The sequence below is a fragment of the Salmo salar genome, chromosome 02 (genome assembly GCF_965601325.2).
Source record: "Salmo salar chromosome 02, fSalSal1, whole genome shotgun sequence".
Lineage (NCBI taxonomy): Eukaryota > Metazoa > Chordata > Actinopteri > Salmoniformes > Salmonidae > Salmo > Salmo salar.
Genome location: NC_138292.1, coordinates 51,471,079 through 51,487,500, shown reverse-complemented (window position 1 = coordinate 51,487,500; position 16,422 = coordinate 51,471,079). Strand labels below are relative to the sequence as shown.

Sequence of the window (16,422 nt, the reverse complement as noted above, 5' to 3'; positions counted from 1 at the left end):
GATGGGGGAGCCTCCCTATATCAACAACTTTACAATGTGGTTGGATAAATTCATTCAAATATACATCAAACCTAGCTTGTAAGTTTATTTTAGTGCTAGAATGAGAATAGCCCCAGCATAGAGCCCTGAGCGGCCGTGCTTCTCCTCCTGGCCTGCCACTCAGAAGAAATGCCATTCTGCGCAGAGACGTAAGAGATTTGAACTTCACTGAGTTCGCCCCATTAGTTTGCGCTATATAGATTAAAGCTTTTTCTGTGATTGAATCAACATTATATTAGCCCCTTTTCAATGCAACAAAACAAATCTAACTTTGCAAGATTGAGTCTGTGATTTTGTTCTAGGTAGAGCCAGAGCACAACGGAGTAGAATTCTATTGGCAGGGGTAGCCCACGAGCGGAAACGGAATAAAGCTAAGCACAGGCAAAATCTTAGAGGAAAACCTGGTTCAGTCTGCTTTCCATCAGACACTGGGAGACAAATTCACCTCTCAGCAGGACAACCTAAAACTCGAGGCCAAATATACACTGGAGTTACCAATACGACATTGAATGTTCCTGAGGTGCCTGGTTTTGACTTAAATCGGCTTGAAAATCTATTGCAAGACTTGAAAATGACTGCCTAGCAATGATCAACAACCATCTTGACAGAGCTTGAAGTGTTTCAAAAATAATAATAGGCAAATGTTGTACAATCAAGGTGTACAAAGCTCTTAGAGACTTACCCAAAAAGACTCAGTTATAATCACTGCCAAAGGTAATTCTAACATGTATTTACTGGGGGGGTTGAATAGTTATGTAATCAATATATATTAGTTTTATTTTTCATTAATCTTTAAATAATGAATCTTTGATATTACCAAATATTTTGTATAGATCATAAAAAATAAAGTACCATTTAATTCCATTTGAATCCCAATTTGTAGCATAACAAAATGTGGAAATGTCAAGGGGTGTGAATATTTTCTGAAGGCACTGTAAGTACAAACTACATTTAAATGCAATACAGTTTTTCGGTCCCAATTCCTTACTCCTGATAACTGCATGCTTAGGTTTAGTGTGTGTGCTGTCTTGAAAGTTCCAAGCCAGTGCAAATGGGTGCAGTCAACAAAAGCCGACTGTAATCTCTTTAAGGTGTGTCTGTGTTAGGTCTGCTCCTCAGTCTTGTTCTTTTCTGGGATGGCACAGAAGATGTCTTCAGTCTGCTAAATCCTAAATCCTTTGCTAAGCAGTAGTGACAGGAGAGTTGTCCTGGAATGAGTTCAACATCCACTTTTAGACCAAAACACTGTGTAGATGACGCAGACTAAAACACCAACTAAGGATACAAATTAAGCAGGCACCAACACGCACAAACTGAGACCCGCACATGGGAGCTGGTAACACAGACACACACAGACACACACACAGACACACACACACATAAATCACAAATAACGCACACTATCAAATCCTTTTCCCTAGGCCCGGGTATTTGCTTCAAGCAATAATCCTTGGTGTTGTTAATAATGACACGTCTGGCTCTCTCCAATGACCTAATGTGCCTTTGGTAAATCATGCAACACGCCACAGTCACATAAGGTCACCGAGATCGAAGCCACTAAGCCATGTGAACATTAACTGACTTTTAATGGTGTAGCCAAGTACACTTGAGATGCTGCCACTCTTCAGATAAGAATATTAATAGGAGTAGGGTGAAATTGTCCCTAGACATTGATTTTGGGTCAGTTTTGCATTTTCCCAATTAATTAATATTGTTAGGATTGGAGGAAGGGAAGCTTATCCTAGATCTTTACCTAGGGGATACTCCACTCCGGAGCGTAATAACATTTGGCGGTGAAGACTAGACTGAAGGTATATTGTGTTAACTTCACTGTGATTTATTGAGCTCTCAACAGCTTTGTTGGTTACACTGACGTCTCTGAAAGATTAGCTTACGTCCTGCGTCAGCTAATGGGGATCCTAATAAAAAATGTAGTTCTTTGTCTACTCTTGTTGACACCAAACTCTCTTTCTCTCTCTTCCTCCCTCTCTCTCACCCTCCTTTTACAGCAACCCAATTTCAAACAGAAGTTTGTGGCCCTGTTGAAGAGATTCAAAGTGACTGATGAGGTTAGTATTGCATGCTTCAACTGTTCTGTTTTATAGGAATAACAAGCTGCAAGGGATTCATCTGCCACTGCTTCAAAGTGCTTGTAGAATGCTACAAGGTTCATAAAGTGTTCTTCATCTGTCCCTGTCAGAGAACCATTTCTTGTTTTCAGGTAGAACTTTCACCCAACGAAGAACCCTCAAAGAACCATTTTGTGAAAAAGTTATACCAACCAAAAAGGGTTCTCCTACTACAGTGCTGGGACAGCTGAAGAACCCCTGGTTCTAGGTAGCCCCTTTTTTCAAAAAGTATATACCATTATATCTGGTAATGACGTCCCAAATATATGGAGCTTATTGACTTTGACCCTTTCTGTTTACAGATCAATTTAATTGATTTAAGCGTGTTAGCTGGGCCCACTGATCAATAATGACAAACCTTCTGGCATTGACAACTTAGATGGAAGGCTACTGAGGATGGTAGCTGACTCTATAGCCACTCCTATCTATCATATTATTTTCTGAGCCTAGAGGAAAGTCGTTGTCCTCAGGCCTGCAGGGAAGCCAAAGTAATTCCGCTACCCAAGAGTGGTAAAGCAGCCTGTACTGGTTCTAACAGCAGACATATAAGCTTGCTGCCAGCTCTTAGCAAACTGTTGGAAAAAATTGTGTTTGACCAAATACAATGCTATTTCTCTGTAAACAAATTAACAACAGACTTTCAGAATGCTTATAGAGAAGGACACTCGACATGTACTGCACTGATACAAATGACTGGTTGGTTGAATTGTTTTTATAATAATAAGATTGTGGGAGCTGTACTGTTAGATTTCAGTGCAGCCTTTGATATTATTGTCCATAACCTGTTGTTGAAAAAAACGTATGTGCTATGGCTTTTCAACCTCTGCCATAATGTGGATTCAGAGCTATCGATCTAATAGAACTCAAAGGGTTTTCTTTAATAGAAACTTCTCTAATGTCAAACATGTAAAGTGTGGTGTACTGCAGGGCAGCTCTCTAGGCCCTCTACTCTTTTCTGTTTTTACCAATGACCTGCCACTGGCATTAAACAAAGCATGTGTGTCCATGTATGCTGATAATTCAACCATATACGTATCAGCAACCACAGCTAATGAAGTCACTGAAACCCTTAACAAGGAGTTGCAGTCTGTTTTGGAATGGGTGGCCAGTAATAAACTGGTCCTGAACATCTCTAAGAGCATTGTATTTGATACAAATCATTCCATAAGTGCTAGACCTCAGCTGAATCTGGTAATGAATGGTGTGGCTGTTGAACAAGTTGAGACTAAATTACTTGGTGTTACCTTAGATTGTAAACTGTCATGGTCAAAACATATAGATTCAATGGTTGTAAAGATGGAGCGAGGTCTGTCTGTAATAAAGAGATGCTCTGCATTTTTGACACCACACTCCAAAAAGCAAGTTCTGCAGGCGCTAGTGTTGTCTAATCTTGATTAATGTCCAGTCGTGTCGTGTGGTCCAGTGCTGCAAGGAAAGACCTAGTTAAGCTGCAGCTGGCCCAGAACAGAGCGGCACGTTTTGCTCTTAATTGTAATCAGAGGGTTTATATAAATACTATGCATGCCAGTCTCTCTTGGCTAAGAGTTGAGGAGAGACTGACTGCATCACTTCTTCTTTTTATACGAAACATTAATGTTTTGAAAATCCCAAATTGTTTGCATAGTCAACTTACACACAGACCTGTCACACACACTTACCCCACCAGACATGCCACCAGGGGTCTTTTCACAGTCCCCAAATCCAGAACAAATTCAAGAAAGTGTACAGTATTATATAGAGCCCTTATTGCATGGAACTTCCTTCTATCTCATAATGCTCAAATAAACAGCAAACCTGGTTTCAAAAAACAGATAAAGCAACACCTTGCGGCACAATGCCTCTCCCCTATTTGACCTAGATAGTTTGTGTGTATGCATTGATATGTAGGCTATGTCTGCCTCTTTAAAAAAATGTATGTAGTTCTGTCCTTGAGCTGTTCTTGTCTATTGATGTTCTGTATTATGTAATTCTGTATTATGTTTCATGTTTTGTGTGGACTCCAGGAAGAGTAGCTGCTACTTTTGCAACAGCTAATGGGGATCCTAATGAAATACCACTGTAGTCTCTAACCTAACCTCACTCGCTATCTACCAGTCTCGTCCTGAGAGCGCCACTATCCTTTATCACCCAAGTCCTTAACAATATTACCTCTCCTTCAAACAGGAAGTGACCTAAATAGGAAAGGCAACTGTGGTACCATTTGGTATGTCCTAAATTGCACCTTATTCCCTATATAGTGCACTACTTTGACCAGGGCCCATTTCTCACCATGTAGGGAATAGAGTGCCATTTGGGGGACACGCCATGGTCCAATGTGTACAAGGCTGGCTGGGCTCATTAATGGTTGGTTATGTGCAGTATTGGATCAACACATTTATTTTACTGACAGGACATTCTAGGGACCAATTGGTTGAACCCCGGTCACAGCTTTGTCATGCATCCTGTCGTCGGACAAAATAAATGATTTGAAAACGGTTGAAAAAGTATTGTCCATGACAGCCGGTGTTTCACATTGTTCGTCTTACCTAACCCAAAGTTGTGCTTCAGCACCTGCCAATATATTGAATCATAATTACATACTCATAAATGACTCATTGAGTGTCACTTCACTTGGAACTGTTGAGAGTAGCAGAGGTGTGGGAAACCTTGATTGGCCGCACCAATCCAGACATTGGGATAGTTTGTAAAAGCCAATCACAAACTATTTGAGTCAAAATAAATAAACTAGTGAGAATATGAGGGGAAATATATATTTTTTTTCCTGCAACAAAAAAAATGTCAAGATATACAGCAGAACGCTGATTTATTATCGCTTAGCAGTGAGTTTTTAATTGATGTTTCGATATTTTTAATTGGTCTCATCTCGGTCGGTAATGATTCTTAAAAGGCCCAGAGACAACCAAGTCGGACAACCAAGTCGGGTAATGTATGGCCTGTGGAAATTAATTAAAATGTTTTGTGCCTCTAAAATAAATCAATTTTGTTATGTGCTCCAAGTCATTTCAGAACTAATTGACAAATAATATAAATACTCTCCTAGTTGAAAGAACATTATCTGTGTTGTATGCATAGCTTCATAAGTCTAACTACAGTTTTCCAAATAACGGCAGCTGTTTGTCAACTCCAAAGGGAAATATGGAAAATTCCCAATTTCCTCCATTGAGACCTGTCATGTTTCCAAAGAAAACAAATTGCTATTGTAGAGAATGTATTCATCATGTTGTTACAATAGCAGTATGGCTAAAGATATATAAACTCAGTGGCCAGTTTATTATCTAGTACTGGGTCGGACCCCCGTTTCTCCAGAATATCCTGAATTCTTCGTGGCATGGATTCTACAAGGTATAGAGGTTACATGTTGCTCAATTGGTATCAAGGGACCTAACGTGTGCTAGGAAAACATTCCCCACACCATTACACCACCGCCACCAGCCTGTACCGTTGACACTAGGCAGGATGGGGCCACGGACTCCGCTTACGCCAAATCCTGACTCTGCCGTCAGCATGATGCAACAGGTACCGGGATTCATCAGACCAGGTGATGTTTTTCCACTCCTCAATTGTCCAGTGTTGGCGATCGCGTGCCCGCTGGAGCCGCTTCTTCTTGTGTTTAGCTGATAGAACCCAGTTTGGTCGTCTGCTGCAATAGCTCATCCGTGACAAGGACCGATAAGTTGTGCGTTCCGAGATGCCTTTCTGCACATCGCTGTTGTACTGCGCCGTTATTTGCCTGTTTGTGGCCCGCTTGTTAACTTGCACGATTCTTGCCATTCTCCTTCGACCGCTCTCATCAACGAGCTGTTTTCGCCCACAGGACTGCCGCTTACTGGATGTTTGTTTGTCTCATTTTCGGTAAACCCTAGACGCTGTCGTGCGTGAAAAGCCAAGGAGGCCGGCCGTTTCTGAGTTACTGGAACCGGCACGCCTGGCACCGAAGATCATACCACGCTCAAAGTCGCTTATATCGCTCGTTTTGCCCATTCTAATGTTCAATGGAACAGTAATCGGATGCCTGTCTGCCTGATTTATATAGCAAGCCATGGCTACTGTAGGAGCGAACCATTTTCGTGAACAAGGTGGTGTATTTAACAAACTGGTGGTGTATGTATACAACTATTTTCTGAGTTACCAATGCTACTCTGAACTTTCACCTCCATCAGCCAGAGGAGTTATTCCTTGACAGTGTGCTATTACTTGCTCTTTGGAAGTGATTTGATTGGTTGATGGATGGATAGATAGATAGAAAAATGTACTGATTAATCGATTGCTTGATTGACTGATAGATTAACTGACTGATTATTTCTCTGTCCATTTGTTGTTGCTAGGTTCTGGACTCGGACCCAGTGGACCAGACCCAGGAGGTGGAGGAGGATCTGGACCTGCTCTATGATAGTCTGGAGGTTTACAACCAGAGTGACAGCGGCCCTGAAATGGAGGACAACGAGAGTGTCCTCAGCACGCCCAAACCCAAACTCAAGTAAGGTTCTGCAAAATGTTATCAGTATTGTACACCTCAACTGAAGTAAGGCCCCACAAAATGTCCCAAATACAAACAGCTATACCCAAACTCAAGTAGGGCCCAATATCATGTCGCCAGTACACGTACACTCAAATATGACCGCAAAAAAATGTTGAGTGCAGCTAAACTCAGAGGGTCCCATCTAATAATGCTCACACTCTAGTCAAAGTGAAGACCCCGCATATTTTCCTTAGTGTTTAAGGGGAGTTTATTTGTGCATTGTTACTGTACATGAAATCAAAGAGAGAGAAAAGAAAGTCGCTGCAGGGGAGAAACGTGAGAAACAACTGCAGCTGAATGACTAATATGAAAACATCACTGAAATGGGTACCAAAGTTAGTGTCACTACTACCCACCTCAGCACAGTTATTGTCTCTCAAGTATGTATTTTTTGTGAAAGTTTCAAATATGTTTTTTTTATGTTTGTGTCACTCAGGCCCTTCTTTGAGGGAATGTCCCATTCGAGCTCCCAGACTGAGATCAGGAGTCTACACAGTCAGAAAAGCCAGCCCAGGGACCTGGCCTGCATCGTAAGTACACACACACACTCACTCCGCTTTGTTACCAGTGGAGCATAAGGCCACAACAAGCCCCGCCACACACACACACAATGTTTTTTTTTTTTTTTTTACTCTGCTGAACTAGCTTTTTAATATAATTTGGATTAGCATGCTAATGCTAACATAGGTCCTACCGATCCCATAGTTTTTTTGGACCCAACCATGCTCAAATGCTCTAAAGCTATGCAAACATGGATAGGTTGCTGACTATCCAGATCCATTGTCTATTTAGATCACCAGGTTTACTCTTTATTTAGCTATCAATAAGATGAGGAACATTTGTAGCTTGGATGAACTATCCCTTTAAATAGTAGTGATTTGTGACATCCATATATATGCCAAGGGAATCATTTATCAATATTGCATAGAAACAATTACAAAAAGTAAAATTGTGTTTTATCAAACAATTCTACGAGCGTCATACACACACCGATAAGCGATAACTGTTGATAAATACCAAATGGTCTCAGTGCTTGTGCACGACCTTGGCTATTTGAATTTCAAAACACCCCTAATTAACCATATATGAGCAAAATCATCCCTTTAATGCCAGTATGTAATATACAACGCCGTACCATGAAATAGCCTACAACGGCGCAACCAAGACAAGCAAAGAAGAAAAAGAAGAAAAAAAGCTTTTCCTAGACTGAAATAGAGTACAACGAAAAGGTTTTATTTGGTTTGCTCAGTTGTGGTTTGACCAGTAAAAATGAAAACATAGCTACAAAGAGAGGACAATTCAAGTTGCTTTAGCAATGGCAAATATACTTCAAATGAGTAAGCAACACTCACCAATAAGCCATTCATCCTCAACAGTTCCCTCCTGTAGGCGTATAGGCCAACATTGCTGTTCTGCAGCATGAACGAGTCGTGGGTTCCACCTGGCCACGAAATTCAGGAAACTTTTTACGTATCACATTACCTGGAATCCTTTTCTGTTCATTTATTTGAACTCGTTAGGGTTATGCTTTTATGCGACGTGTGTGCCGTCTATTGCTCCGTTCGTATTTGGGAACCCATTGGTGGCAAAGAAACCCCTCTTGACTTCAACCTGTTGTGCGATGGTGTATGGAAATGGTATGTTACGGTTTGTTTTGCTGGTGATTGCATCCGAAACATTGGTTCATCCAGGAATGTGAGATACCGATCTGCAAGCTCCCGCTGAAAAGTGCCCATTGCCAAAAGCACGAGGGTGGATAGCACTTTAATGTGCACCAGAATGGCATGCGTTTTAATGTTTTGTACACTCAGTGTGTTTTCCCAATTCTACGCTTGACAAGCAGTTCCCTTATTCCACCACTTATCACTGTGCGTACGCAGGGTCATGGCTGTGCATACATGTACACACTCTCAAGCAAACGTTCATTGTGATAAATCTCACACTTTGTGTGGAAATGGTCTCGCGCATCGTTTACACACCGATTTGTGGCTACACATGATTGATAAATGAAGCCCCAGGCATTTCAAAGGATGAACTATCCCTTTAAATAGTTGTGATTAGTGCCATCCATATATATATATATATATATATATATATATATATATATATATATATATATATATATATATATATATATATATATATATATATATATATATATATATATATATATATATATATATATATATATATATATATATATATATATATATATATATATATATATATATATATATATATATATATATATATATATATATATATATATATGCCAGGCATTTTAGATTAGGTACATTTGTAGCTTGGATGAACTATCCCTATAAATAGTTAATTATTTTTGGCATCCGTATGCAGGCATTTTAGATTGAATAAATGTGTAGCTATTCCCTTTAAATAGCCAATTATGTGTGGCATCCATATGTCAGGAATTTTATATGGTCATTCTTGGATATTCTCTGAATTGTATGTATGGTAGTACTGTGTACTGCTGCACCAGACACTTTAACTGTGTGGGTGATTTCTTAGTGTGAGGGACAGATATTGAGTAAGGCCCAATCGATTCTGCGTGCACGGTGTCCTAAGGCCTGCAGAAATGATTTGTACTGAGGAGGAATTGTCGTAAATTCAAGCGAATCAAACATTGCCACAAAATAGAACATCGATCGTCTCATTAAATATGCAGACACCAGCTATGGAAGTATCGATAAAGGCATTTCAGAGTTGGACCCTGGCACACGTTAAAGATGGAATCAACAGTAGGGGTAACAGTTTCACTGTCCGCCCCACCGCCGTTGTTTTTGCTTTGTTGACGAAGCGGTGAGGAGCGTGGTAAATACTCTGCTGTTCTGTCCCACACGCAATGATGTCATAGGGAAGAAAACAGTGTTCGTTGTTTGCAGTAACTTCTTTGTTGTTGTAATATCACAAAGGAGCGTGACAGTTTCACCATTAAGGATTCCAGCTTTAAGTAAGCAAACATGTGGAATGTTGCGGATAGAAATGTCATGAATACAGTGTGTTCCTGAAAATCTGATGTAGCTTGTGTCATGACAAAAGTAGATAGCTAAGGGGTAGCCAGCCACCTAAGGGTTAGTAGTCACCTATTTCGCTGGCAGCTGGCGCGTATGAAAACACACTGAATAGAGTTCATGTGATTTCTTACATGGAATTAGGATATGCTCAAGGGTGTCCCCTAGCAGACGGTTTTGGTAACTGCGTCCTGTGTTCTGCTCCTTTTAGGGTGGAGAGCTCCTGTCCCCGGACAGGGCCAAAGTCCAAATGGGGACCAAGTATATAGACGACAGCGCCGGAATGGAGTCTCCTGCAGGGGTGAGTGGGCAAGCTGCCCCTAGGTACAGCTCTAGGATCAGCTTCCCTTCCCCCAATTCTGACCTTAACCATAAGTGGGGGAAAACTGACCCAAGATCGGTGTCTAAGGACAACTTTATTCTACACCGGGCAACCTCTGGAGGATCCCTGTAGGCTTAACATATTTTGTGCTCTTCCTAAGTGCTCTTTCTCTCTTGCTTTGTCTCTTTTCCTGTTCTCTCTCTTTATCAATGGCTGGGCCGGTCTCTCTGGCTCCAGTACCTCTCTGTCTCCAGTACCTCTCTCTTTCTTTCCACTCCGTCTCTGTTTTTGCCTGTCTCTGCCTCAACTCACTCATGTTCTCTCATTTGATGTCTGTCGTTCTCTCTACCCGTCTCTTTTTACCCATTCTCTCTCTTTCTCACTAACCATGTTTCCATCAAACCATTTTTATGTAAGTAATAAAAAAACGGATAAAAAAAAACTCACGACAGGCCTAATGGAAACAGCAATTGTCAGTAAACATTCCTAAAATGTAGACAGAAGGAAATATGGTAGACATGGGGGAAATGGATCCGAGGTTCTTAAACATGTTGTTTTTCTCTCCTCTCTCTGCGCTGCTGTTTTGTCCATGATCATAAATCAGCTTCCATCTGTTTATTTTCCACTCTACCATTTTTGATGCGAACAAGATTACATTACACTGTTACCACAGAGACCTCCATTATTACACACAAGCATATATGCACGCGCACACACACATACATTGTGTACACACACATACACACACACACACACACACACACACACTATTTACAGTACACACACACACATTATGTATAAACACCGACACCACTCTGAGGCCCAGGTCCAGCTGGCTGTAGAGGGGGCGTCAGCGTACGTATTGGTCCGTGAGAAGAGCAGTGCTTTACATACTGTTTGTTATTCTTCACCGTTGTGTCTCGTGCTCCGTTGCCTCCTCTGCACTTGTTCACCCTTGAACCCCGGCAACGAGGAGTACCTGACGACGCATTTCTTGAGAGAGGGAGGGACGGATTCTGAGGGGGCTTGTGTTTGGGGCCCAAGGACGGGATGTTCAGTGGCCAAACACATGATACTTACATGCACACACAGAGCTTCATGTGAATGTGTTTGCAGACATCTGCCAGGCGTTATGTGATGTTGTCACGGTCACCATGACAGCACATTGAAATGCATTGATAATGGGTACACTGCACAGAAATGGCTGATTTCTAGGTACTGTGTGCATTTCATCATCTGTTACGTATTGGTTGTGGTTGCTACCTCTTGGGCATGATCCAATTGAGAAAACGATGATCTCAATGGCTGCGTTCCAAATGGCACCATATTCCCAATGTAGTGTACTAATTTAGGGCCCATAGGGATCTGGTCAAAAGTAGTGCACTATAAATGGAATAGGGTGGGATGCAGATAATTGGGTTCACCTGTAAAACAGGTGTTCTCAACTCGCACAGGGTGAGCCTTCATGACTTGTGTCTCTGGTGTCAGTGAATTCCCACTGACAATACCAACTGGAAAAGGACTGTTAAGTAAAGTGTTAATTAATCTCTAGGGAGAGGAATGAACCAGCGGGAGCACGGTGCAGCGGATGGAAATCCAATCAATGAGTGAAATACCCTAGTATGTACTGTACATCCGTATATATTGAAAATATATTTTGATGAATATTTCTCCCATTATGTACAGGACGCGGAGGATGAGGAGACTAGGGCTGGCACAGGGCCAGGGGAGGCTAACCCCAACCCCACCCCCATCAGCTGGGACCTGAGCACGGACAAACTGCCCGGCCCAGTGGCCAAACTCTGCAAGACCGAGTCCCAGACACTCATGTCGCCGAGGTAGCCGCCCACAAGCACAACCGCTCACTTGCATGCATGTATGACATTTATGCATTCACGCACACACGCACAACAGTCACACGCACACAGTCTCACACACAGTACCGCTTATTAACCATTACACTATGACTAAACAAGGATGGGTGTGCTCGCTTTATTCCAACCCAGCACTAATACACCTGATACCACTAACTGTGATCCAGATTGATCATGACTAGTTAATTATTTGAAACTGGTGTGTCAGTGCTGGGCTGGAACAAAGCCTGCAAACGCAGTAGCTCTCCAGGCTGTGAGTTGGATAAGACACATGCCCAAAATAAAATTGATGGGATGGGATGGGGGGGGGGGGGGGGGAATCAGGTCTACCTCTCTGATTGAGCACCTGGTGTCTTGGTTGTTCAGCACCATACAGTGATTTCCCCCACTACACCTATCTATAAACAACCAAATCAGCAGAAGGACGTCCCCTAGCACTACTTCCACCGACTCTACTCATCTGATGAATCAAAGTCAGATCCATTGAATAAGCAATCTGCCTAGTATAGACATTGCACATTTGTCATTGTACATGCAAGGATAATTCAATGTGTAGCTGGCTTGTAGCAACCACAAAGATAATGTGTGGCAGCCATTTTGTGCTCATAAAATGCTTCCAGAACAAAAGCTTGAAAAGCTTTTGCTGGGGAGAGTCAAAGAGAAGGATTAGATGGCCAGGATTGTCTGAGGAGTTCTGCTGTAGGCATATCTACTATTTAGTGTTTGTGAATAAAACATTTTTTATTAAGATTTCTCAGCAGTGGCTCAACCTGGCTCAGTGCTTCATTGGGTCCGTGCCTGTTTGTGGTCCACAGTAAAACAGAGAACAAGCTGCAGAGGCGTCCTAGGAGCACGTCCATGAAGGACCGGCAGAACTCCAAGGCCCAGAGTGACAGGACCAGCAGCATCGACAGCGAGACATCCCCGGAATCCAGGATCGCTGTCCAGGTGTGTGTGTGTGTGTGTGTGTGTGTGTGTGTGTGTGTGTGTGTGTGTGTGTGTGTGTGTGTGTGTGTGTGTGTGTGTGTGTGTGTGTGTGTGTGTGTGTGTGTGTGTGTGTACAAGATCTACATATGTGTATACAGAGATCATCTCTTTTACTTTTGCCTCTTTCTCCACCAGGTCCCCAGGAAGTCAGTGTACGACCAGCTAAACCAAATCCTTATCTCTGACGAGCAGCTCCCCGAGAGCATCATCCTCATCAACACCACAGACTGGCAGGGCCAGGTAGTCTACTTCTGTGTGTGTGTTGGTCGGTGTGACTAATTAAGTGGTAAAAACAAGGCTACTATCTGGTCATATAAATTTTTTTGGAAATCAATAAATTGGAAAGATACAAAATCGTCATTACAGTATTGTATAAAGACTATGAAATTACCCTCTTACCATATACAGTTGAAGTTGGAAGATTACATACATCTTAGCCAAATACATTTAAACTCTGTTTTTCACAATTCCTGACACTTAATCCTGGTAAAAATTCCCTGTCTTAGGTCAGTTAGGATCACCACTTTATTTTAAGAATGTGAAATGTCAGAATAATAGTAGAGAATGATTTATTTCACCTTTTTATTTCTTTCATCACATTCCCAGTGGGTCAGAAGTTTACATACACTCAATTAGTGTTTGGTAGCATTGCCTTTACATTGTTTAACTTGGGTCAGCCTTCCACAAACTTCCCACAATAAGTTGGGAGAATTTTGGCCCATTCCTCCTGACAGAGCTGGTGTAACTAAATCAGGTTTGTAGGCCTCCTTGCTCGCACACGCTTTTTCAGTTCTGCCCACAACTTTTCTATAGGATTGAGGTAAGGGCTTTGTGATGGCCAATCCAATACCTTGCCTTTGTTGTCCTTAAGCCATTTTGCCACAAATTTGGAAGTATGCTTGGGGTCATTGTCCATTTGGAAGACCCATTTGCGACCAAGCTTTAACTTCCTGACTGATGTCTGAGATGTTGCTTCAATATATCCACATAATTTTCCTACCTCGTGATGCCATCTATTTTATGAAGTGCACTAGTCCCTCCTGCAGCATGATGTTGCCACCCCCGTGCTTCACGGTTGGGATAGTGATGTTCGGCTTTCAAGCCTCCCCCTTTTTCCTCCAAGCATAACCATTTTTGAATTTTTTTATTTCACCTTTATTTAACCAGGTAGGCTAGTTGAGAACAAGTTCTCATTTACAACTGTGACCTGGCCAAGATAAAGCAAAGCAGTTCGACACATACAACAACACAGAGTTACCCATGGAATAAACAAACATACAGTCAATAGTACAGTAGAAAAAGTCTGTATACAGTGTGTGCAAATGAGGTAAGATAAGGGAGATAAGGCAATAAATAGGCTATGGTGGCGAAGTAATTACAATATACCAATTAAACACTGGAGTGATAGATGTGCAGAAGATGAATGTGCAACTAGAGATACTGGGGTGCAAAGGAGCAAGATAAGTAAATAAATACAGTATTGGGATGAGGTAGTTGGTTGGGCTATTTACAGTTGGGCTATGTACAGGTGCAGTGATCTGTGAGATGCTCTGACAGCTGATGCTTTAAGCTAGTGAGGGAGATATGAGTCTCCAGCTTCAGTGATTTTTGCAGTTCGTTCCAGTCATTGGCAGCAGAGAACTGGAAGGAAAGGCGGCCAAAGGAGGAATTGGCATTGGGGGTGACCAGTGAGATATACCTGATGGAGTGTGTGCTATGGGTGGGTGCTACTATGGGGACCAGTGAGCTGAGATAAGGCGGGCCTTTACCTAGCAAAAACTTGTAGATGACCTGGAACCAGTGGGTTTGGCAACGAATATGAAGCGAGGGCCAGCCAACGAGAGCGTACAGATCGAAGTGGTGGGTAGTATATGGGGCTTTGGTGACAAAGCGGATGGCACTGTGATAGATTGCATCCAATTTGTTGAGTAGAGTGTTGGAGGCTATTTTGTAGATGACATCGCCGAAGTCGAGGATCGGTAGGATGGTCAGTTTTACGAGGGTAAGTTTGGCAGCATGAGTGAAGGATGCTTTATTGCGAAATAGGAAGCCGATTATAGATTTAATTTTGGATTGGAGATGCTTAATGTGAGTCTGGAAGGAGAGTTTACAGTCTAGCCAGACACCTAGGTATTTGTAATTCTAAGTCAGAACTCTGGACGGGCGGGCAGGTGGGGGAAGCGATCGATTGAAGAGCATGCATTTAGTTTTACTTGTATTTAAGAGCAGTTGGAGGCCATGGAAGGAGAGTTGTATGGCATTGAAGCTCGTCTGGACGTTAATTAACAGTGTCCAAAGAGGGGCCAGAAGTGTACAGAATGGTGTCCTCTGCGTAGAGCTGGATCAAAGAATCACCAGCAGCAAGTGCGACATCATTGATGTATATGGAGAAGAGAGTCGGCCCGAGAATTGAACCCTGTGGCACCCCCATGGAGACTGCCAGAGGTCCAGACAACAGGCCCTCCTATTTGACACACTGAACTCTATCGGAGAAGTAGTTGGTGAACCAGGCGAGGCAGTCATTTGAGAAACCAAGGCTGTTGAGTCTGCCGATAAGAATGTGCTGATTGACGGAGTCGAAAGCCTTGGCCAGGTCGATGAATACGGCTGCACAGTAATGTCTCTTATCGATGGCAGTTATGATGACGTTTAGGACCTTGAGCGTGGCTGAGGTGCACCCATGACCAGCTCTGAAACCAGATTGCATAGCGGAGAAGGTACTGTGGGATTCGAAATGCTCGGTAATCTGTTAACTTGGCTTTCGAAGACCTTAGCAAGGCAGGGTATGATAGATATAAGTCTGTAGAAGTTTGGGTCTAGAGTGTCTCACCCTTTGAAGAGGGGGATGATTGCGGCAGCTTTCCCGTCTTTTGGAATCTCAGACGATACGAAAGTGGTTGAACAGGCTAGTAATATGGGTTGCAACAATTTCTGCAGAAAGAGAGGGTCCAGATTGTCTAGCCCGGCTGATTTGTAGGGGTCCATGGGGGAGGCTTGGGCTGTGGGGGGTGTAGGGCAGTTGACCCGGGTAGGGGTAGCCAGGTGGAAAGCATGGCCAGCTGTAGAAAATGCTTATTGAAATTCTCAATTATGGTGGATTTATTGGTGGTGACAATGTTTCCTAGCCTCAGTGCAGTGGGCAGCTGGGAGGAGGTGCTCTTATTCTCCATGGACTTTAGTGTCCCAGAACTTTTTTGAGTTTGTGCTACAGGAATGCGAATTTCTGTTAGGAAAGCTAAGGCCAGCTTTTTCAAACTGCCTGTGTATATTGGTTCCTAACTTCCCTGAAAAGTTGCATATCACGGGGGCTATTCAATGCTAATGCAGTACGCCACAGGATGTTTTTGTGCTGGTCAAGGGCAGTCAGGTCTGGAGTGAAGCAAGGGCTATATCTGGTCCTGGGTCATTATTATTTTAACCATGGTCATTATGGCCAAACCATTCTATTTTTGTTTCATCAGACCAGGGGACATTTCTCCAAAAAGTACGATCTTTGTCCCCATGTGCAGTTGCAAACCGTAGT

At 42.5% G+C, this 16,422-nt stretch overlaps 1 protein-coding gene across 4 annotated transcripts in view; it reads left to right on the top strand.

Annotated features, from left to right (window-relative positions):
* The window catches only part of LOC106585260 (phosphofurin acidic cluster sorting protein 2), a 96,558-nt gene that overhangs the window by 56,983 nt on the left and 23,153 nt on the right, over nucleotides 1-16,422 (top strand). For all 4 annotated transcript variants that reach the window (XM_014171299.3, XM_014171290.3, XM_014171317.3 and 1 more), the window contains exons 8-14: nucleotides 2,049-2,108; nucleotides 6,494-6,645; nucleotides 7,124-7,217; nucleotides 9,928-10,017; nucleotides 11,725-11,876; nucleotides 12,728-12,860; nucleotides 13,035-13,139. In XM_014171299.3, the coding sequence (XP_014026774.2) occupies nucleotides 2,049-2,108; nucleotides 6,494-6,645; nucleotides 7,124-7,217; nucleotides 9,928-10,017; nucleotides 11,725-11,876; nucleotides 12,728-12,860; nucleotides 13,035-13,139 (786 nt within the window). The remainder of the gene's footprint in view (nucleotides 1-2,048; nucleotides 2,109-6,493; nucleotides 6,646-7,123; nucleotides 7,218-9,927; nucleotides 10,018-11,724; nucleotides 11,877-12,727; nucleotides 12,861-13,034; nucleotides 13,140-16,422) is intronic.